The sequence below is a fragment of the Camelus bactrianus genome, chromosome 30, assembly GCF_048773025.1.
Source record: "Camelus bactrianus isolate YW-2024 breed Bactrian camel chromosome 30, ASM4877302v1, whole genome shotgun sequence".
NCBI classification, from domain to species: Eukaryota; Metazoa; Chordata; class Mammalia; order Artiodactyla; family Camelidae; genus Camelus; species Camelus bactrianus.
Genome location: NC_133568.1, coordinates 20,607,001 through 20,631,879, shown reverse-complemented (window position 1 = coordinate 20,631,879; position 24,879 = coordinate 20,607,001). Strand labels below are relative to the sequence as shown.

Below are 24,879 nucleotides of genomic sequence, written 5' to 3'. Positions count from 1 at the left end.
ACCTATAAATAACACCACCATCCTGTGGTAACCAAGCCATCCCATCTTGAGGTCATACCTGTCAAGCTTTTTATTCCTCCTTTTATCTTATATGTGAAAAATGATGTAATGCCGTATTTTTTGCTTTATCACTTTGTCACTAAACATCTTGAACATCTTTCCAGCAAACTATTTCTACATCATTTTTAAAGACTGCAATGTATTTTATTATATACTAATCCTTACAATTGAACATGCATTATTTCTAATTTTTTCCCTATTGTGAAGAATAAGGGCATGATTATCCGTGTAGTCATATCCTGAACTCTGATCATTTCCTCAGAATAAATCCCTGGTTGTGAAATGACTGGGTTGATCTCCTTATTCTTCGGGGTCAGTTCATTTTCATCAGAAGCTTCATCCATCCTTCAGAACCCCCAGACTGAGGGTTATTGACCTTTGTACCTTAAAGAGTTAATATTCTGGGTTTTTTCCTTCTAGTTAATGGCTTCTTTTTCTAATATATAGTTTTGCCTGGTCCTGATTTGTTTGTTGTAGTTGTTTACAACACTCATGTAATTCATCTTAAATCTTTTGTAGAATGAGGTGTGGGTCATTTATGAGTTAATGCATGCATAGATATGTCATGGGAATTAGGAGCTAGTTCCTGACTTCATCCTGGTCTTTTTGTCCCCTTCCTGTTCATGATTCCATATTGATGCCAATATGACTGCTACTATTTTGTGTAATATACTCTTTTTATAAAAAAAAATTTTTATTGAAGTATAGTCAGTTACAATGTGTTAATTTCTGGTGTACAGCACAATGTCCCGGTCATGCATATACATACGTATATTCATTTTCATATTCTTTTTTCATTAAAGGTCATTGCAAGATATTGAATAGTTTCCTTTATACTCTTAAAAGTAATAAAATAATAACTTTTAATGTGTATGTCTTATTTTGCCATTTAAATTACAAATATTTCAGATTAATCATTCCTTCATTTTTGCCATATTTTGATAGCAATGAGTGATCATTTGCATATATTAAATTCTTTTTATTAGGAATGACAGTGATGGGGAAGGAGAATCTGATGATCCTGAAAAAAAGAAACTACAGAATCAACTTCAAGGTTGCTTTAGATTTCATTTTTAAATTTACTATCTTATTAAAAAAAGAAAAACTCACAGTGAATTGTCTGTTTGAATTGTTTCCCCACCCCCAACCCCCCTGTATTTAAAGGAGGTTCAAGAACTGGCTTTGGTTCCCAGTGGTCATGTGCTGGCTTTGTTGAGACCATTTTTATAGTGTTTGCTCTATAGAGTCCCTAATGGGTTGGTTTTTTCCATGCAGTAAAAATATTGTTTAGTTTTATTTTGGCCTTAAAAAGCTTGCTCTCTTTGATTTTTTGTCTTATTTGCCCCTTTTCAGAGAGGGTAGCAGTTATACTATTAGCACCCTATAAAATCTGATGGTATTAAAATTTCCTGTCAAGAGGAACAGAATGAATTAGGGCTCACACTTGACTTTTACTGCTATTGCTGGAGCTCATTCATTGATGGTTTATTTCATGTTTTCTACCTGGTCTTCCTCATCTGCTTTTTGATCCTACTTCAAGTGTTCCCATTTACATTTCTCTCTCTCTGCTTTCAGTTTTTTAACTTCCACACCTTTAAAAGCACTTTTGTTCTCTGCTGTAGTGTTGTGGCGTGATGGAGGGGGCATAGGTATCAGCTCCATTCAGCTCTGGATTCCACCCTGGGGTCTGCTACTTAAATCTGCCTCATCTTGGACAAGTTCCCTAACCTCTAAGATTCTGAGACCCCCAACTCTAAAATGGAAATTAAGAGTACTTTCCTTTCAGGGCTGTTAAAAGATTAATGACAATGTAAAAACTGCTTAATATTCTGAGAAATTCTCAGGACTCAGTTAATAGTAGCTCTGTGTATCTAAAAAGACATCTATTTAATTGCTGCTTCTTTAGTTACTGAGGTTTGATTGTTCCTTGATATGGTAGCTGATGATTTTTCAAGTTGGATTTTATGCTCAATCATTGGTAATCTGTATTTTATTCATTTGAACCTTGCCGAATAGAATGCGTAACTGGAAAGGACATCTATCATACAGTCTCAGCCTTAGTGAGTGGTGAGCACACCCAGCTTGGCCAGATCCTTAGCCTTGCTATTCTAGTCTCTCTGTTTTGGTCATGTTTCTGTCTTACCCACCCTATTGGGAGGTATAGGGGAATACTGTAATGATAGTATCTTGAAAACACTACCATTAACAGGGATAATTTTACCTGCTGAGAACTTCAGTGGTGGGTGTAGTCCAAGGGCAGTAACTGGGTTTCTGGGTGTAGTCCAGGCAGTAACTCCACTGCCTGGAGCAGTGTGGGCACGCTTCATCCTCAGTAATTTTTTGTGGAGGAGCAGCCCAGTGGTCTGTGCCAAGTGGCTTTATCTTACTTGTGTGGCAAAAAGCTTTTTTCTATTTGTTCTTTTTGATTTTGTTCCCCCTCTTTCTGGCTCCATCCCCTCCAAAGTAAAAATTGGATTGTTATCTTTACTTTTGAAAAAGATACAATCCAATTTTTAATAGGGAATTTTTCTTTAAATTCCCTATCAGTTATGACAAGGCCCAGAAATGTATAAAAATACAAACGCTTTGAATATTTAAGTCAGGAAATTTATTTGGAATTTCAGGATGAATTAGAATTTGAAAGGATTCTTAGCCTTTCATACCTGAGAATCCTTTTTTTCCATCTTTTAGTTTCTTGGTTTGCTGATGGATTTCATTGTATAATATCCTTTTTTGAATCTTTCCTCTTTTTTCCTGAAAGTTTTCTAAATCTTTTACTTCTGTTTTAGGTTATGACATAAAGTGTAAATTTTGATTAATTAAAATTAAAGAGTTTACGATTTGAGTTTTCGTTAGCTAATTTTGATATGCAGTGACTTTGAAGTTAAATTTTAGTATAATAGTATGTAAACAAAGACTGACTAAATTTTTATAATTGGAACAATCAAATTGCTTGGCTTTTATTTTCCAAATAAAACTTTTATTTCCTTTTAATTTTGCAAACCATTAATCAGTGTCTAATAATTAATTTTACTTTTAGCTAAATAATCTTTTGTCACTAAACATTCCAAAGTCGCCTAGTTTAAACTTTAAGGAGAAAAATATTAATCAAATGTGAAGTTAAAATATGACATATTTAGAAAAATTCATGACAGAAAACTTCAGCTGACTAGCTGATGCTTATATATAAATTTACTTTCATTTAACTGACACAAAATCCTATCAGAAAATGTAGTATTTTCTCATGTATATTTCTCATGTAATCTGAAAGAAAAAGCAAATTGGCTTTTTTCTTAATTTATACTTCATCTGAACTCTTAGACTGCAAAAAATGTTTATGGTTTCATCTAATTTTAATGTACAACTAAAGATTTTCATAATTTAGGAAAGTAAGTTGCAGGGTATTAGCACTCTTAGAATAACGATAGATGATCTTTCATAAGAGAAGAAGATACCCATAAAACTAATTTTATAGATAATTAGTTGATTGTGTAAGTAGTGATAAACTTAAAACAATTATACATCAAAAAACAAACAAACAAAAAAAAAACCAAAAGCCAAAACAACTACACGTCACCCGAGAACAGGCTACTTAGTAATTTGTAGTTGAACAATTTCTATATAGTGGAAAATTGGAAAAGCTTTTTTGATAAAAGGTAATTAGAAAGTTTTGCCAGTAAGCTATAGTAAAAGAAATCTTTTGTGTACTTGTACTGCAATAGCTTGCTGTGACTTTTGAATACATTGTATTTAAAAACTAAATCTTTTAAATAACATTGTTAATGTACAAAAACTGTAAATAGATCTATTTAGAAGCCAAATACAAAATCTGGCAAATCTCAGGAAAGTATTGCAAATCTGTAAGAGTCCACTTTCTCTTCTCCATCACCCCCTTCCCTTTCCCTGCTCCTCTCCCCTCCCTCCCCTCCTCACTTCTATCTACTCACCCATCCCTCTGCCTATCTTTAGTTACAGTTGTTAAGTATTTTTTCTTTCTGTGGTTAAGAAAAGCATTAGAGCACCAGTTCTTTTAAGGAAAAATAGGAGGTATTTCATAATTAGTGTATTCAAACATTGTAGCTACTTGATGTAATGTTTGGTGCTTTTCCAAGCATTCTAATATCCATGATGTCATTTGATCTTTACACTAACTCGTCTGAGTAGTTTGGGCAAGTGGTATTACTTTTATTTCACAATGAGGAAGTGGAGTGACTTTACCCTAGATTGTCTAGCCAGCCACGCCGTCCTGACCCCTGCAGGCTGCTCCCCAACAACTACTTCCTCATCACACTATTTCAAAAATACTTTCAATGCGTAAAACTTTTCCAGACAAATGTATAATGTATTTCTTTAAAATCAATATTCCATGTCTTCTAAATTTGATTGCCTAGTCCTCCTTAATTTAAAGATGGCATAATTCTTTGTAGGTGCCATTGTTATAGAGCGACCGAATGTGAAATGGAGCGATGTTGCTGGTCTTGAAGGAGCCAAAGAAGCACTGAAAGAGGCCGTGATATTGCCTATTAAATTTCCTCATCTCTTTACCGGTGAGATGACTTTTAAATAATTTTTTTGATGGTTTTTAGAAAACACATCGATGACTGAGGATAAAATACTGTGAATTCTTGTCACTATATCGTGAGTTATTACCTTAAATTCTATTGTAAGGCAGTGGAAGATCTTTATACAGAGGTATTTGTCTTCTCTGCGTATGTGTATTTATTATATATATTGCGAAACAACCTAAATGTGAACCAGTCGGGCATCAGGTAAATCACCAACATGCAGTAGAATACTGTGCACTCAAGAAAATAGAGTCTACATCCCCATTAAGAAATTTGGACTGCATTATAATTGACATGGAAGAACATCCACATATATCGTAGAGATTAAAAAGCAGTTTATACAATATGTATAGTAGGAGTCCGCGTTTGTTAAATAAATGTGTGTGCTGAGAAGTGTAGACAGATTGATGTAAAAATGTTAATGTATGCCTAGGAGATCAGATTATGGGTGATTTTTCTTTTGACTTTCATCTGAATTGTTTTTAGTGGACACGTACTAGGTTTATAGGAGTATGTCTGTTTCTCAAAAAGAGAAGTAAGGTTTATTGAGCAGTTTGATGGGAGTGCGGGTCTGTAGGAGCTCATCATCACTGTGAGGAGAGTGCTGCCAGCCCACCATTTGGAGGTAGTTGAGCTTCAAGCTCCAGCAGTAGGGGATTTGGCTGCACCAAGCCATTCCTTCCCACTGTCCTTTTTGTGACTGATAGTTTGTGTTTGTGATATGACAATACCCAGAGTCTAAGAGTGAAACAGAGGTTTATCCTTCTAAAACAAGCTGGTTTATGTAGAGAGCACATCTGTGATACTGGCCTCAAACTGAACAGGTCCATGCAGTGATGTCGTATAGAGCAGTGATGAACAGAGAACCCGTGGGCCACTCGTTGTCCACCTAGCTTCGAGGTATGACTTCCCACCTCACTTCAGGAATATGAGCCTAACAGTGTAAAAGTTGACATCATAATCCTATAAAGGTACAAAAGTATGGGTGAACTCATTTTATGTTATGTTACTTACACCAGTGTTTCCCAAACATGAGTCCTTTGTGTATCATCTTCATGAATTTTTCCATATACACGTACCATTTTTAAAATATTTATCTTTACATCACTCACTTTTAGAGCAAACTTTTTTACTCAAGTATAGCATATATGTACGAAGACATGCAGGAACCCAAGTGTTCCGCTTTATAAATTATCACACAGTACACCTGTATAGTCGTCACCCAGATAAAAAAAATATTATCAGAACCTGGATATCCCTCTCTGCCTCTTTCCTCCCCTGAGGTAATCACTCTCTTCACTTCTAACACCATAGATTGTTTTGCCTGTATTTGAACTTTTGAATCATCTCACTTGTTTTGACTTAGTAATTTTATTTTAAAAGACTTCTTTTTGTCTCTGTAAACGGAAAAAGTAGTGTTTTTCTAAAATGCATTTTAAAAAATTATTTAAATAAAAAGTATCTGTAAACCACCTAAAAGCATGTCATCTGCCACCACACTTAAGGGAATACTGATGTATAATTGCAGACATTTGAAATAGGCAAATAGAATTCAAGTGAAAGTTGGGGCTTTCATAACAATAAACAGAACAGTATTTAGTTTTGCCATCAGTCATGTGCATATCATTTTTTTGCAGACACCGTGTGCCCATCCACAGTTTACACCTAGTAGTTTTTTTATGTGTATTTGTTATTTTATTGCCAGTTGTAACCCAGCCTGGTCTGTTTAAGCAGCAGTATAATTTCTCATTAGCAAAATTGAGACACAAAGAGTTGATTTGTTCACTTGCTGTACTTGGGCAAAACCAGGATTTAAGGTGGAGCCCCCTTGTCATTACCTAGCCTTTGGAAAGGGAATATGCCCTGTGTAATGTAACCTGTGCTTCCTTGTCGAATCACGAATTGAGTAGAACTTCATGAGTCATCCAAACTGTGTTAGTTTCACTCCTCCAAAGGTCATAAATATTTAAAAGAAAATATTTACAGCTGCCCTTCCCCTGTGGATATGATTTCTCCTATAATATTCTGATATCGAGCAGTGCACATAGTAGGTGGTCAAGAAGTATCTTTTAACTGAATTCTTTTCCCCCACTAGACTGTAAGCCCATGGAAGGTAGAAGTCCTTTTCTATTCATAATTCTCTGTCTGCACCTAGTGGTTTCAATACATGGTGGTTGAATGAGTGAGCAAGCAATGAACTTCCTGTTAGAAGGATTATAGCTGGATAAACACTTTTGACAAGGTGGTCTCTAGAAAAAGTAAATGAAGTACATTTAAAACATAACTTACCTTAGATCGATTTATTTAAATTTTGTTTTATTAAATTGATAGCTTTAGAGTGAAAACTTCTTCACAGTAATCTTCACTATGGATAATGTCAGTGGTAACTGAAATTAACAATCTGGAAATTCTCATGTTATTTTTCTAATGCACATTTTAGGCAAGAGAACACCTTGGAGGGGAATCCTATTATTTGGACCACCTGGAACAGGAAAATCCTATTTAGCCAAAGCTGTAGCAACAGAAGCAAACAACTCAACGTTTTTCTCGATATCTTCCTCTGACCTTGTTTCTAAGTGGCTAGGTGAAAGTGAAAAGTAAGTAGTCAATTTTTTTAGTTCTTCTTTGCCTGGTAGTCACTATATCAGTACATGAAGTAATAGATTGCATTATGAATGTCTGTCATTAATAGACATTCAAAGAAGTGACGTAGCACAGGTATTCATTTCTCTGTCAGATCAGTCTCTAGTTTAGAATTTCTTTCTTAGGGAAAAGATAGCATATATTTATAGTGTATTAAATTATAAAATTAATTATGCCAGATGTAGTAATCTTATTTTCTGGATCGAAACATGATGAAGCTTTTTATTCTGTAGAGTTCCTATAATTTTAGTATATTGTTCTGTTTTGGGTTTTTTTTTTAAATTTTTTATTGAAGTATAGTTGATTTACAATGTTGTGTTAGTTTTTGGTATACAGCAAAGTGATTCAGTTTTATATATATATATTCTTTTTCATATTCTTTTCCATTGTGACTTATTATAAGATATTGAATATAGTTCCCTGTGATATACACTAGGACCTTGTTTGTCTATTTTATATATAGTAGTTTGTGTCTGCAAATCTCAAACTCCTAATTTATCCCTCTCCCATCCCTTTTCCCCTTTTGGTAACCAGAAGTTTGTTTTCTATGTCTGTGAGTCTGTTTCTGTTTTGTAAATAAGTTCATTTGTATCATATTTTAGATTCCACATGTAAGTGATATCATATGGTATTTTTCTTTCTGACTTACTTTACTTAGTATGATAACCTCTAGGTCCATTCATGTTGCTGCAAATGACATTATTTCATTCTTTTTATGGCTGAGTAGTATTCCATTGTGTGTGTGTGTGTGTATATATATATGTATATATATATATATATATATATATATATATATATATATAGCACATCTTCTTTATCCACTCATCTGTTGATAGACATTTAGGTTGCTCCCATGTCTTGACTATTGTGAATAGTGCAGCTGTGAACTTTGGGGTGCATGTATCTTTTCAAATTAGAATTTTCTCCAGTTGTATGCCCAGGAGTAATATTGCGGGATCATATGGCAACTCTATATTTAGTTTTTTAAGGAGCCTCCATGCTGTTTTCCATAGTGGCTGCACCAGTTTTCGAATATTCCCAACTATGGTTTAGGAGAGGGTTCCCTTTTCTCCACACCCTCTCTAGCATTTGTTTTTTGTAGACTTTTTAGTGATGGCCGTTCTGAGCAGTGTGAGGTGATACCTTACTGTAGTTTTGATTTTGCATTTCTCTAATAATTTCTCTAATAAAGATGCTGTGTTGAGCATCTTTCCATGTGTCTTGGCCTTCTGTAGATCTTCTTTGGGGAAATGTCTGTTTGGGTCTTCTGCCCATTTTTTGATTGGCTTGTTTGTTTGTTGTTGTTGAGTTGCGTGAGCTGTTTGTATATTTTGGAAATGAAGCCTTTGTCAGTTGCATCATTTGCAAATATTTTCTCCCATTATTAGTTTTTTCATTATCATGTGTCATTTACTATTTTTTTTTAGAAACTGAAAGCTTGTATTTATTTTTAGGCTAGTTAAGAACTTATTCCAGCTTGCCAGAGAGAATAAACCTTCCATTATCTTCATTGATGAAATTGATTCTCTGTGTGGTTCAAGAAGTGAAAATGAAAGTGAAGCTGCACGTAGAATTAAGACAGAGTTCCTAGTTCAAATGCAAGGTAGTATTACTGATTTTTTAAAGTTTCTCTTCATTGTATAGCCATTATTATTCACAATAATAGAAAAAAATTTAAGCAGAATTTCTCCATTCTTATAGGCCAAGTGTTTCCTTCTGATTGTCTTCCACATGCATACATAATTTTTACCCAGTTGTAACCGGCTTGTAGAGCTCACTGATATGGATAGTGAAGAGATTCACACATTGACTCATAACATGCCAGAAACAGTATCTGTTCTTCAGAATATTTGCATCATATTCTTATAAAATTCAGTTAAATACAGTTTTTTTCAGAGAGACTCTCAAGATGAGGCATTTTAACCTTAAAGCACCACATTCATCAGAGAACATATAGAAGAGGTTTCAAGAACACTGAATATTTAAAATGTTACCTATTTTGATGCAGGGGTTGGTGTGGACAATGATGGCATTTTGGTTCTGGGAGCTACAAATATACCCTGGGTTCTGGATTCTGCCATTAGGCGAAGGTATGATAATACATAGTAAATATCTTATTTCTGACTACAATGTAACAAGTGGCTGCTAACTCCCGCTCTGTGTAGTGAGGAGGCATTCTGATAACTTCAGAATGTTTTTAATGCGCCCGAGCCCTACTGCCCCTTTGCCTTTGGGGAAGAGAGGCAAGCATTTGTTCATTTGCCTGCTGTGTTGAAGATACGAGATTTACACCTACTGGAATCTTTCACATTGCAAAGTATGTTACCTAATGCTTATTTTAGTTATAATTATGCTTAGTAGGTGCATTGATACTTCAGAAATTTATAAATATAGTTTGATATTTCAATGAAAAACCTTCATACAAACTTCTAGCAAAATGACAATTATGCAACATAAAGTATGCTAACCAGATATATTTTGAGTTAAATTTATGTCTGTAATTTTTAAACTGAATATGGAACTTGAGCCACAGGAAAGGCATACAGACTCATTGCTCTTCAGTGCTTCACAGTTCCCTCTTCCGTTCATTTAATTGTGTGTGGTAAAAATTAACACTGCAGTTTTTGCTGCTTTTATCGCATTCACTTGATGGTTTGCCAGAATGTTCAGACTACCATCCAGTATCAAGAAGGGAAAGGCCCTGGTTATTTCTGAACGATTGCCTAAATCTGAGCCCATCTCTAGAGATACTGGAGACTTAAAATTCTTATTGCTACAGAGAATAATTATCTGAAGAAGAAAACGTCCTTTCTTTGTTGCTTCCTCCTTGGCTCCATATGCTGAAATTCTAAGAATGCAAACAAAATGATAAGATTTAGAGTAATTTTGCTATTGTGAATGTAGAGAATTATTTTGTCATCTCTTTTCATGTTTTTAATCATATTTGTCCCTTGATCAGAGTTCAGAGTATCATTCCATGGGAGACTAATCTTGTAGGGCATGTCATGTCATGAATTCTGGGCTCTGGCCAAAATAACTCTGAAATCACAAAGAAAGACTAAGCCACTCCAAGCTGGTTCCCTGGCTATTTTGGTTTTGTTTGTTGTTAGTGTGTTCTGGATATTTTCCTTTTATTAACCTAAATACATGTGTTTAACTCTGGATATACACCCGGTTACTTTATTCAGCTTAGCTTTGTACAAATAAGAATATCTAAATACCTTGTGTCTTGAAACACTAATTTTCAGTGGAAATCAAATATTATTATCTAGTAATATTCTTGGTGTAATTTTTCTTTCATTTGAAGATTTGAGAAGCGAATTTATATTCCTTTGCCTGAGGCCCACGCCCGAGCAGCAATGTTTAAACTGCACTTGGGGACCACTCAGAACAGTCTGACAGAAGCAGACTTCCGGGAACTTGGGAAGAAAACGGAAGGGTATTCGGGGGCAGACATAAGTATCATTGTGCGTGACGCACTCATGCAGCCAGTCAGGAAAGTCCAGTCAGCTACCCATTTTAAAAAGGTAAGGAACTTTTCACCTATTTTTTCGCAGATTTTTAAAATCAAGTTTTGAGACCATAAGTGGGTTAGCATAACACATGTTTCCATTTCATTGAAAATAAGTTCTCCCAAAGTGTTTTAAAACTTTGTATGCAGTGATTTTTGAAGTATTTACTATTCTGATGTAAGTATAGAAACTTAAATATATGGTTGTCTCTGATGTAACTAAGATGCCCCTGAGCGGAATCTGGCAGGTTTACACGTCAGTGACACAGTGAAAATAACAGCAGCTAGTGTTCAGTGTTCACGTGCCCGGCCTGCGTCCTCTCCTCATCTTCTGTCTCATCTGGTCCTCACAGAAGCTCTGCCACAGGTGCAGGTGGCCACCTGCTGATGGTCAGTCTGAGACTGAGAAGCTAACATGATTAAACTGGGACTTGGATGGTAACACTGTTTGCCAGGGTACAGCTAGAGAGGAGCAGAGGTGTGGCTTTGCTCTGAATAAGTGTCCCTCAGAATCTGAAGTCACCACCATTCTGCTCTCCTACCCCTGCCGTGCACCATCCTGTCTGCGTGAATGGCTTGAACTATATATATATATGGTTTGAGACAGAATTTTGTTTAAAAAGAAAAAATTGGGTATCTTGTAATGTCCAGTTAAGTAACATAGTTTAAGTAACTTGGACCAACGCTCTTGCTGAGGACAAGTCTCCAATATGCTCATGAACACAGATGTGAAAATCCTGAACTGTTAACAAACCTAATCCAGCTGTACATGACAAGACTAAGAGGTCATGACTCTCATATGCATACATGTATGTCTGTTATATGCCACAATAAAATAAGTTCTTTTTAAAATAATGAGCTTGAATTAAAACTTAAATTTGAAGCCTGACTCCACAATTTACTTGTCATATCTCCCTGACCAAATTGTATTACCTTTTCAAGTCTCATTTTTATCATCCCTTAAATAAGGATGATAATAACACTACTTTGAAATGCTGTTATGAGAACGAGATGAAATAATGTTCACAAAACACCTGTCATGTTACCTGAGTAGCCCAGTAAATATGACTCATCTCTTCTTCAGCCACTTTGTTGCTGAGAGAAATATAAAGCTTGTTCCACAGCTGTCATATTTTTTCTTAAATTCTCTTTGCCATTTAGACACTGTGGTTTCTTAGAAACTCAGCCCTTTCCTGCTGAGCTTCCCATTCTCTGTGTTTCTCCCGGGGATAGCTCATGTGACCCTGAAGCCAGGCCCCTGTCAGGAGGACAAAAAGCTGAAGCAGCCAACTCAGTCATAACATCAGGCCGTTTGTATCACCAACTAGAGCAGGTCTCTGTGTGGCTCCATATTCTGCTCCATTTTCCAGTTAGCAAGAACAAGTTTGCCTGTTTTTATTTTATTTATTAAATGTCTGAAATACTAATCTGAGCCCAGAGCTAAGTCAGAAAGTACAACAGTCAAAAAAACACAAAAATCCCTGCTGCTGGAATTTTTGTAAGGAAAGACAAGCAGTAAAGTACACATAATTAAAGTAAGAATGTTTATTTCTTCACCTCTGCCCTAGTCCTCAGACAGTATTTAAGATTGATCATTGTAAAACAAATATTAAAATAAGAATGAAAGCAGCTAGCCCCCAATTTGATACAAATGTGTCCCTGTCTATATATTTGTGATGTGTCACTCTGTGTCACAAAATTTCTTTTTCTGGATGTTACTAAAACTTTTTATTTTAAATCAGTTATGAATCATAAAATACCACTGAAATTACATTTAGCATTTAATTTTATACTTATATTTGAAGAAAGCATTTTTGTTGGGAAAGACAAAAAGATTCAGTCATTTTACAATAATAAACCTTCCAAAGATCACAAATTTCTCAGCTGTGGAAAATAGAGAAAATTAAGAGAATTCTTGAGTGGGTCTATTTTGGGTCTGTAAGATTATTAGCACTTACTAAGTATTAGAAAAAAATTTTAGCTGCACGCAAGTCTTTCTTATTTTAACTTATTTCCTCCCTGCAATCATATAAGTAATTTGTTACAGGAAATTTCAAATACAGAAAAGCATCAAGAAAACAATTAAAATCAAGCAAAATCTATCCCATCACCCAGAGACAACTATACTGTTTGTTGTATATTCCCTTTATTTATTTTCAGAAGAAAACATTTTAACAAAATATAAAATAACAGTACATTTTCAGGTTTCCTAATAAGGATCTAAATATTAATGTTCATTTAGTTTGTTCAAACAAATATTTCAGATGCCTGTTTATTCCAGGTTCACGGACCTTCACGAGCAGATCCTAACAGCGTAGTAGATGATCTGCTAACGCCCTGTTCTCCAGGTGACCCTGGTGCCATTGAAATGACATGGATGGATGTCCCTGGAGATAAACTTTTGGAGCCAGTTGTTTCCATGGTTTGACATTTTGTTTGCTTTTAAGAAAAATTTCAAAACACTCACTGTATTTTGTAATTTGTCTGACAGATAAAATTTTCAATTACATGAAATTAGCTAGAAAAATGTTAATATGATCAGACATGTTTATTTAGTCTAACTACTTAAAAAGTTGTAAAGAGTAATTGAACATAAAATATTTTAAAAATGTTTTCTTGGGCTTTAGAGAGGAAATATTAAGAGAGTAAGCTATTTCCTAAAAACACATAGGTTTCTGACATTATGAGTTTTATAGCTGGGATATTATCACTGAAATGTTCATATATATCACATAAATTATTGTCAAGACTTAATTAACTAGAATGTGGGATTGGTGAAAATTTTTTCCCTGAATCTCAGATTTTATAAAATGTCCAGTTACCCTAATGTGTGTATCATAGTATTCATAATGGTGTTTTTCTCTTTTACTTCTCAAGGCTTCATAGAAAGTTCAAATATTGCAGTGCTGTTTTTAAAAAGTCTGAAAACAAAGTCTTTATTATAAAAAATTACATTTCTGAAGTTTACATTGGATGAATTAAAATATTCATAAAAATTGTATTTCTATAGTTTCTACTGGAGGAATTAAGGATCGTAAGATTCTTTTGTAATGCATGTTAATTTTAGGGAACTTACTGTGATTGAGAAAGTATTTATTATGTTCGTGTTTTCTTATTGATAAACACTCAGTTTTTAAAATCTTCTTTAGTTACAGATTTTCAAAGAGCTTTTTGTCAAAATTAACAGTAACTTCCAAAGGGGAAACTTTCATAAGATATGTAGACATATTTGTACACATATGTATATAAGTTTGCGTATGTATATAGATATATTTATGTGCTAAGTAACCACAATGCTTATCTGAGAAATTATTCAGAAACCCTTTTTTGTTTTAATCTTTGGTTTAATTTTTAAAGTTTTAATTATTTTGATCATTTTCCATACTATTTTACCAGAAACATGGCCTAAAAGTTAATTTTTTAATGAATCCTTGATATTGGCATATTTTCTTACCATTTTCATGGTAATTTTAACTAATAGGTGAAATTTTTGATTAGTTGATACTGATTAAATGGTATTATTCTCTTTCATATTAGTGTTAAGTGAATGACTATATTCCTTTTGAGTTGCACTTCAACAACTGCTCTCTTGTTTAAGAAAAAACAGATTCAGCAAGAAAAGTGATCAGGGACTTACTCTGGGGGCCTTGATCCTCAAGATAAGCGGACTGTAGTTCTTAGGTGCTGAGGAACCTTTGAAGACTGTGACCAGGACAAGGCAAGCAACTGAAAATCTATAAGCAAAGGAGTAACGTAGTCAAAGATGTCCTTTAGGAGAAAAGAGAGTTTATCGTCAGTAGCTGCACATTATACACATTTAGATTTAACCTTAGTGGGAGTTAGTAATAATAACGATGATAATGCAATGTTTCTTATTTGATTATATCTGTAACTAATGCTCTCCCCTTCTTTTCCTGGCAGTCGGATATGTTACTGTCACTATCTCACACAAAACCCACAGTCAATGAACACGACTTGTTGAAATTAAAGAAGTTTACAGAAGATTTTGGTCAAGAAGGCTAAACCAAAGACAACAAGGAAGACGTATACCATGTGTGTTCTTCCTCTCTTAGGTATTTTTGCCTTTCTTGGATGGCATTCAGATTATTTCCTGTAAAAAAACTCTTACCACGGGGAAGTAGAGATCTCACTCAGCATTCCTTTACGTTTTATATGTACTTTTGCTCCATTACCAATTAAATGCTCCTATTAACAACAATTATAAAATAATGGATTATAAGGAAATGAGTGATATGTAAATAGCAAAAAAAATAAAAATTACCCAGTATTAACAGCAAAAAAAAAAAAATTTACCCAGTTAAAAAAAGATTAAAATTGATTGAAATGCAAGTATTTTAAATTGCTATGAATAGTGAGTGGTCTTTGTAAAGAGCATTTCTTTTTTTTTTCTTTTTTTTTCTTTTTTTTTTTTTTTTCTTTTTTGTCTTCTCTTTTTTTCTCCTTTCTTTCTTTCTTTCTTTTTCTTTCTTTCTTTCTTTACTAAAATGGAGAGGCTTATTTCATATTTTGCAAAAAATCATAAGCTTCATTCTCACCCATGTAGAATTTATTTACTTTATTAAAAAATTAAGAATGGTTTACTCTCAGGGATGGGCAATAAAACGGCACAGAGCACTGTGATTGGGCTTGAAAGATTTCGAATTGTGTTCTAGGCAAGATTCTTACTGATTTTTGATAGGTTGACATTTTTCTCTGTGTAGATTTAAATCATTTCTTTGAAAGCAGCAAGCTTTTATATTTAACTAAATCGTACCTTTCACTGTGCAATCTCAAGAGAAAGACTTTCTAAATTAAACATTGTCTTTATCTTGAAGAAGAAAATTGTCTCTTTCAGTGTCTTTGTAGCAAGATTGACCAAAACAGGTGGTAAATAAATATGTACTTTTAAAATAACTATCATGAAATACTGTAATGGGAACCTTTACTAAAAGGAACAACCTCCCTTTAGATTATGGAAAGTTTCTTATGTGTGATGTGGGGGTGTGCGTGTACATATATATATAAATTTTTTTTTTAATATAGGATAGTAAGGGTCTTGTCTTTTTAGTCTACCTTTTAAGTTCAGGGAACAGTTTATTCTGGCCACACATATGTTATCAGTGTAATGCTTCATGAAGCTTTAGAAATGAGCTGATGTCTCCTTAAATAATAAAATGCAAACATGATGTTATGTTATTTTAATATCGTCAAACAATCTGAGTGTGTGTTATACGTGTTAGTGTCAACACTAAGTTGTGCCTTGTACATTTGCATTGGCTCTACGTACAAAGGATTAGTAAGTCAGCTAGAATGAGGTAGATTCCTTAATTTACTATAAAGTTCTGCCGTGCAAATGCTATAGAATAACTTGCATTTTAAAGTATATTTGCACATTTTACATGTTATGCTATATGGTTGCCTTTGGGTTTTCTGTACAGATTGTTTTTATTGATATTAAATGGAAATCGTAGGCCTGAAATAATGCTGTTCTTATGTGAAGTAAATTGATATAACCCACTATTGGCTATATTCTGTGTATGCTTCTTTATTTTGGGGTCTTCTGTATAGGAGAAAATATTATCTAAATTGATTAGATACAAAGAAATCATTAAAAATTATTAAGAATGTATACATGAAAATTCTACTTCAGTAACTTTTATGTGAGGATTGGAAATTAACTTGGCAGACTAACACTGAATTCTTTGTAGAAGTCTTACGATATTTTATATAGTTTATCAGCCTCAGAATCATATGGTATTGCTATTAATCATATCATTAGGAGAATTAGCATAATTATACTATAATAATTATATAGTAGTTGCAATCCAGAATTTTTGTGTATCCGAAATTTGTTTTGGCAAAATATTTTCCTTAAATTGACCAAATAGTATATAAGTACAATGTTGATAATAAGGGTACTTTATCACACTTAATTCTTTATGTGCTTTGAGAACTCTAGCTCAGAATCCATATCACTTGTGGCCATAGCTCCACTTCCCACATTTCTGGTTTTCAAGCTGTTTCTGGAATCTAATAATCGTAGACTTATTCTAGAATGGTAGAGCATAGGTTTTTCCATGTGTTCTTTATGAACAGATAAATACTCAGAGGAAACCGAATGTTCAGGCTCTGTTTATCTGGATCTTGACCATTATGATTTGGGGTAGATGTTTTCAGAGTCAACAAGTAAAAACCCTCCTTGATCATCTCTCTGAGCTGTACCCTGGATATTGAAGAATGTGTTTTGTCTCAGCCTAAAAACCCTTAAGGACCTTAATTATAAAGTATTTCAGTAGAAAATGGACTTTTGAGTTCACTATCACGTCCATGCAGAAAAGCAGAGTGAGTACGTTTGATGACTAACGTGAGGTACCATTTAGCCACTTGCACTTGCGTAGCTTGAGAAACGGCAGCGTCCCTCCCTGACACGTCGCCGGAAGCACCGCAAGTGGCGCGGCACCGGGGAGCGCCCAGCGTCTCACGGGCGAGCTCACGGCTGCCGGGTGCCTTGTGCTTTCCTGCCTCCTTCCTTCTTCCCTCTGCTAGCCCAGATTCCATTATCTTCATTAAGACCTAGCTCATGACCCTAGTATAATCTCTTCTAGGAAGAATTCCTACACTGTCCCCACCCTTTTAGATTTCCTTGGCGCTAAGTTGCTGCAGCTATCTGAAGATTTTTCTCCAAATTTCAGGCCCATTCTGTTCATTGTGTGTAGGTTATTTAGACTGTAAGCTCTTCGAACAGTTACATTTCCTTTGCATTAACATAGTGCTAGAGGCTGTTTATTAGGTATTTAATAAAGGCCTGAAACATTAAGGGGGTTATATCCATATTTTATCAACTTTTTAGATTATCTGTGAGACTTTTTATAAAATAGATAACTTGAGGTTGCTTTGTTCTTGCTGGTCCTGTGAAGTTGTAATAAATTTTGGTCTTGGTTACTGGGAACTGAAGTCTGAGGTGTGCCAGTGCTGGCTCATCCTGGCTCACAACAACCAGTTTTACATCTCTCTTCCCACCTGGTCAGTCATCTCATTGGTAGCTTGAACTCTGCCAGGGTGGGAGTGATTTAGACCACAAAAATCAGCATATTTCCATTTACACGGTGCAGTGCAAAAGCAAGGACTATCTGTAGTTTAAAAATTGAAAAATTATTATTAGTTACCACATTTATAGAAGTGAAGGAGAAAGTCTGTAGAGTCATCAAAAGCATTTTTAAAAGTTCACAGACTAGAAATTGAAGGGAGCTTCTTAATAAAGAGGATCTATCAAAGAAACAAACAAAACTCTAGCAAACACTATACTTAACTGTGAATTACTGGAAACTTTATTCCCCAGCGATCAGGCAAAAGACAGAGGTGCCTACTGTCACCACAGCTTTTCATTTTGTGCAGGAGTTTCTAGCCAGTGTAAGAAAAATAAATGAAAAGTTTAGGGGCTAAAAAGGAAGAAACCAAATTGTCATTCTCAGGTGACATGATTGTGTATGTAGAAAATCCAAATTAATAAACTTAGACTCTGAATTTAACAACATTACAGGATATGGGTAATAGATAAAAAGTACAGTATTTCTGTATTCTAGCAACAGTTTGAAATTTGAATACCAATTGCAGTAGCATCAGAAAGCATCAAATACCTTAAAATAAATCTGAAACATGTATAAGACCTCAACATAGATAACTGTGAAACTTACTACAAGAAACTAAGTAAGACCTGAATACATGGAGAGATGGGCCCTGTTCATGAGTTGGAAGACTTATTAAAAATATTTTTAATTACAAGTCAGCTGTGCTTCAGTAAAAAGAATATATCATTTCTAACCATATTGATTGTAGATACAATGCAATCCAAAACCTGAATCTGGGTGATGCAGATGTATGTATATATGTGTGCATATACATGAGTATCTCCAGAAACAAAAATAGATGCTTAATAGATAATTGATGATCCCCCCAAAAATCTATAGTTTCAACCCCTTTTATATAACAGTGTATTTCTCCCAGCTGTGTTGTTCTGTTCATCCATAATCATTCGTCCAGATACCTGTGCATAGACTTAGATATCTGGAATTATCTGCGCCTTATGTTCATTATGTTATTTGTGGATAGTGACATTGGGGTTGACTTCTCTCCTTTCTTTACCTCTTTCACCTCCTTTAGGTATATTTTCAGAAACCACCTTTCAGTGAGACCTCCCCTGACCGGTCATCCTATTAAAAATTGCATTTCCTCCTGATGATTTGCATACCAAATCTCTGTGTTTCTCTGTAGCACTTATCATCTAACATACTGTGTAATTTAATATTTTTCTTATTTGTAATATTTCCTACTAACATGTATGTTCCATGAGAGCTGGGATTTTTCTTGTCTGTTTTTTTTCTCTGCTGTATCTTCAGTATCTGGACCAGTATCTGGTGCCTGTTGGGTGCTCAATAAATATTAACTGAGTGAATGAATCTTCATATTTTGTCTAAGTCTGAATACTTTACAATGAGCATCTATAATTTTTGCCTCTCTTTTCCTGCCACCTCGCAATTTTTACTTTTTTTAAAAAAAGAAAACTAGAAATGAAAACATACGTCAAAAATTTAAGTGGCTTAATCTGAGTGATAGAAATATGGATACTCATTAACTTGTTCTTTTTTTATCTTTAAATATTTTAATTTCCCAAAATTAAATAAGAAATAGTTGTTAAGGAAGAATTAGCTTGACAGCTGATCACGGGAATTTATCTCCCCTGGAACCCTGTAAAATAATAGAAAAGGCTTTAAGAAAAAAAGAGAAAAAGGAAAAAAAAAAAAACAGCAAAACTATTCATCAAACAAATGTACCTTGGAGGAATGCTGTTCATCCAAACTGCCTGCTGGTTTTGGGAAGGCTCCTGGCCTCCCGTTGCAGAGCCAAAGTGGGGAGATCCAATTTTTCTTCTTTAGGTGGCAGGCATCACAAGGGCCCTTGACTTGGCTTATCTGGTGCCACCCAGGTCCTTCGATCTTGAGCACCACATAGATGGCAGGACATTAAAAACAGAATCGTAGCAGTAGCAACAGCATCTAACTGGTTGGGAATCTGGCAGCCCATGGTGAGACAGCTAATGACACTATTGTTGGTGTGTCATGGAATGAAGTGTCCAGTAAGGACAAAACATTGGGGAGCTGTTTTGCAGCTGCTATAGGACAAAATGAAGGCGTGAGGACTTCATAGACTGCCAGCTGAGATCAAGGCAGGGATGGAAAACCCAGAGACCTTCCAGGACTGCTCAAAGAAACATTCTTGCACCCACGATACTAAAGTAATCAAAAGCGAAACTCAGTATTTGACCCTGCAGGTTGCCAACTTATATCAGTGGAATTCACAGATTCACCAAGCTTTTTTCTGTGAAGGTAGGGAAATTTAGCAAACCAAGAGCAGGACCCATACTACTGAAATGTGCATATTTGTGAGAATTTGGAGGATTCTGAGTATCAGGAAGTCTGGAGGACCACGTGTGGGAATGGATTATGTTGGTGAGCTAATTTCAGATTTGATTGAGTCTTCCCAAAATGGGTTCAGTCAACGCAGATTCTGAATTTAGCATTTTGGGTTGAGCTGCTGAGAGTGCTTTTAATTGTCTGCTTGACTAGTTGAAGGAACTGAATGTGACAGTCGACCACTCTGAACTCCACTAATGTCAAAGAAGGAACCCAGTATCTTTAGGAAATAGAAACGCTGCAGTGGCTGTGTTACGTGAGAACCACTCACAAAGCCACAGCGTTCCTGGGGGAGGCCCTAACCCAGCCCCTTAACCAGGGCTTTGATGGATGAAAGGATGGCATTCCAAAGTGGTTTTCTGGGTCTTTGATTTCATGGGAGCTGGAACGATCCTCTGTTGCAGAAGCCAAGCAGTGGCAGTTGGCCAGCACGAACCAGGCAGGCTTGGTCACCACATTAGGTAGCAGGGCTGGCATGGTAATCAGGATGGCCTTTCCCACAGGGATCCTGAGCAGTGATTCAGTGGTGGCAGGGTCCTTAGGGCAAAAATAAATGGCAGCTCAGCTCACTAAGGTATTGCTGCGTTAGTGGAACCAGAAAGCCTGCTCGTCATGAGGGAGCACCTCACTCAATTTCCAGGCCAGAATCAAGTCCTAGAATCTGTACCACTTGGAAGAAGTGGAGACTCGTGTTGTTGAGGAACGCTCCTGCGATAGCATCTCAGCTGCACTGGGAGCCTCCCTTCGCCTTCCCAGAGGGTCTGAGGCTGCGTATCAGGGCTGCTGTGAGGTAGGGAGAGGGAGTGCTCAGACCGCCGGGGATCGCTGGACCCGGCTCCGAGCTCACACTTCACCAGAGAATCAGAAAATCACTGTGGCCCACTGTCCAAGAGGGGACTTACAGGGAGCAAGTGATAAATGGAGGGGAGTTGTGACCAAAGTCTGCACCCTAGCAGGCCCAGTGCAACTCTAAAGTACCCCCAGTCAGTCACCATAGTGGTTCCCTGGCCCAGGGAGCAAAGATTAGTGGAAAAAGAAGGGTCAAGAAGCCCCTGGAACTTCTCCCTCCTAAGGGGAAAAAAAAAAAAAAAAAAAAAAACCACCCAGTAAAGCAGCATTTATAATACTAGTAGAAATTACACAAACTCGTACCACCCTCCAGGACATTAAAGACGTGAATGTGGTATTATCTACCAGAAGCCCATTTAACTCCTCAGGACGGACAGTGCAGAAAATAAGTGAGTTTTGGAGAATATCAGGGCTCACATAGTTTATAAATTCTTATGTTTGCCTAATATTTCATAGTGAAAAAACAGGATATATATGAGCTAATTGAGAACTGAAAGGGCTGTGTGGAAAAGGACACAATTATATAAGCTTAATCTTACCGAACAAGTGGTGATGCCAGGTTCCGAAAGTTGGTGGAACAAGAAATAGAGATTTAAAAACAAAGTTTCAAAGATAACCAATAAAAGAATTCTAAATGGTGATATTTAAAAACTGAGAGAAACAAGTAAATGAGGGGTTAATGTAAGTGAGCTAAAGTCTCATCTATCAAAATAAGAAACAGAATAATGTCTAAGATCAATAAATCAAGACACAGTACAATGAGCATGTATGGAGGTAACTCCAAAAAGTTACTTCAGTTCTCTGTTGCTGCATTGTAAGGCAATCCCAAACGTCATGGCTTAAAACACTATTTTCTCTCTCGGTTTCCATGAGTCAGAAACTCAGGAGGGCTTGGCTAGGCAGTCCTGGCCAGGATTTCTTGCACAGGTTGCAGTCAGACAGTGGCTAGGCCTGGGAGTGCAGAGGCCCGAAGCATCTAAGGGCAGTGGGACACCTCTCTCTATGAAGTCTCAGGTTCTCCCCAAGCGGCCTCTCTGCCTGGGCTAGTTTGGACATCCGCACGGCATGGCGGCCAAAGGGCAGTCAGACCAAAGTCTTCTGGAGCAAGTATTCCAGAGAGCAAGGGGGAAGTGGTATCACCTTTAATGATAGCCTCAGAAGTCACATACTGTCACTCTAATGATTGAAAGAGTCACAAAAGCCCTTGTTCGAAGGGCAGAAGATATAGATGCCACCTGTGAGGAGTATCAAGGAAACTGTAAGAAGAGCATTTGAGTTGGAAGATACCATTTTTCAAAAACAAAATCTGCCACAAGAACCAGATCTGAAAAATTGAAAGTGATTACCCCTGGTGGAGTTGAGGAGGGTTTGAGGGTCGGAAACTGCTGATATATATTATTGGCCCGCTATATACTGGTTATTTTTATAACCACATACAGTTACTATTTTGATTGCGAGGCAACTGGCCTGGTCTCTCCAAAAAGTCAATGTCATTAAACAAAAAATAAATAAATAAAATGTAAAGGTTGAGGGACTTTTCTAGATTAAAGGAAACTGAAGACACGCAACCCAATAACCCAATGCAACATGTGAAACTTGATTTGGATTCTGGTTTGAGGGAAAAAACAGCCATAAAAAGCAACTTGGAGATGATTGAAGAAATCCGAATACGAACTAAGTATCAGATACTGTGGAACTGTAACTGTCTTGGGTGCGACACGGTATGTGATGACACTGATGTTTGTTGGGCCCTTGTTTTTAGGTGGTACCTCCTGCATTGTGGACGTGCAGAGATGAGAGATGAAGTCTCATGAAGTCTGCAGTTTACTTTGAAGTTGTACACACATTTACACCTCCACGTAAAGCAGATGTGATGAAGTAAATAAGTAAGCCTGGAGGATTAAGGATCATTTCTTCAAAAACACGCAGTGGTAGAATCCATGACCAACTGGTCTTGACACTACTTCACAAGCACTCCACACAGACCCATGGGTTGTCTACGAGCAAGGTCGTGGAACTGTCGTTTTTGTATACAAGTGAGCACCGTTCTGGCTGAAATGGCAAGGCATCTTCTGTTTGCTCAGACTAGGTATCAAGGTATTCCTTGATAGGGGAATCGTTGTATCTTGTATCTTGGAAAGTTGCCAAAACTCTAAAACTTATGTCCTATTTTTCCAAAGACTTCTATAAAATTGTCAGTGAGTTCTTAAAGGAATTATTGATGGTCTAAGACATCAGATGTTGCAACATTAAAAGGCTTTCGTGTTTGTAATTCCAATGTAGGATGTCTTAGGAATTATATTAATAATTCCTTTAAGAATCCACTGACAACTTTATAGAAGCCTTTAAAAATTCTAAAATAAAAAGTGATTATGTGAAAAAAGTATCAACATGCAAAAGAGCTCTAGATTATTAAATAAAAACTTTAAAACTGAACAGCTCTCAACAGCTGCTCACCTCCAAGGTGATATATCTAGAATCTTAATAGAAGGGGACACACACACACACACACACCCCTTTCCTTTAAGAGTTAAAACATTAGTTCTCACAGATTCCTGCCTCTATAAGCTTGACTACAAGATAGAGAAAAACCTTTCGACAAACTTTTCTGTCACTTTAGAGGGTGTTGAAACTATGGGAACTCGCTAATGGCAAGTCTAAATTTCAGTTCACAAATTCCAGAAGACAAAAACGTCGTATTTCTACATTAGCATTAAATCAAATCCAAATCCGCTGTGTTGTCAGGAAAATCACTGTTATTTATTAGACCTCTTCATCCAAGGATTGTAAATACCTAGAGATGGATAAATTTCTAGTCTAAGACTGCTGCTGATGTTTTTATTATTCAAGTCAATGGACGCCCCTCAGCTCTCCCCTTCCACGCCAGTAACGAAGTCTGAGAATCTCTGCCGGAGCCAGGAACCTCAGTGCCATCCCATTTGATGTTTGGCCACTTAGGGGAGTGAGTGGCTCTAACCCTCCCACCTTGTGAGGTGAGACATCTGTCCCCATTCCTACCTGTAGCCTACAAAGTCTCTTTTCTCCTGTTGCTCTCAAAGGTATTAGCCTTAATCTCTTTAGTGACAGAAAAGAATAGGCTTTGTTGGTAGAGGAGCCAGGAGGAAGGAAAGTATTTCACAGGGGATTATGGTTTTGCCTGTTTCCACATGCAAGAGAAGCCCGCTCTCTTCACACAACAGGGCAAGAGAAACTAGAGAGAGAAAACGTTATTATCGTAATGACCCTGCCATGTATTGTGAGGTCATCCCAAGAAGGTGTCTTGAGGAAAGTTTAGAGCCCAAAACAGCTCTCTTTGAGTTGTAGAATTATTACTAATTAAACATTTTTCTATATTTTCTTATTTTCTAGATTTTTGAAGTAAGCATTTTTTATTATGTTATATGTATATTAAATACATATAACATAAAATGTACAATTTTGTCCTATGTTTAAATGTACACACTTCAGTGGCATCAAGTACGTTCACAACGTTGTGGAACTATCAACACTACCTGTTAGAACTTTCAACCCGAACAAACTCTCTGCCATTAAATAATGGCTCTCCATTCTCCCCTCCCTCCAGCCCCTGGTAATCACTATTCTACTTTCTTTTTCTATGAACTTACCTATTCTAGGTACCTCATATAAATGGAACCTACAATATTTGCCCTTTTGTTTCTGGCTTATTCATGCAGCATGTGTTAAAACAAAACATGCCAATAGCTTTGGTAAACACTATCCCTTGGTAGTTGCATTGTTGACAACTCAACCTACATTAGAT

General features: G+C 36.1%; 1 protein-coding gene across 3 annotated transcripts in view; it reads left to right on the top strand.

The window, feature by feature from the left end:
* The window catches only part of VPS4B (vacuolar protein sorting 4 homolog B), a 37,676-nt gene extending 13,178 nt beyond the window's left edge, over nt 1-24,498 (top strand). Inside the window, exons 4-12 of one of the 3 annotated variants that reach the window (XR_006727079.2) lie at nt 1,047-1,114; nt 4,488-4,607; nt 7,066-7,222; nt 8,723-8,871; nt 9,277-9,358; nt 10,576-10,795; nt 13,061-13,201; nt 14,701-14,852; nt 22,861-24,498. Coding sequence is in view for 1 of the 3 variants with exons in the window: in XM_010961280.3 (XP_010959582.1) it covers nt 1,047-1,114; nt 4,488-4,607; nt 7,066-7,222; nt 8,723-8,871; nt 9,277-9,358; nt 10,576-10,795; nt 13,061-13,201; nt 14,701-14,802 (1,039 nt within the window). In the remaining 2 variants the exon portion in view is untranslated. Of the gene's footprint in view, nt 1-1,046; nt 1,115-4,487; nt 4,608-7,065; nt 7,223-8,722; nt 8,872-9,276; nt 9,359-10,575; nt 10,796-13,060; nt 13,202-14,700; nt 16,307-18,939; nt 19,242-22,860 lie in introns of those variants that run through there. The other 2 variants (XR_835732.3, XM_010961280.3) reach the window with 2 other exon arrangements.
* Nucleotides 24,499-24,879: the final 381 nt, after the last annotated feature.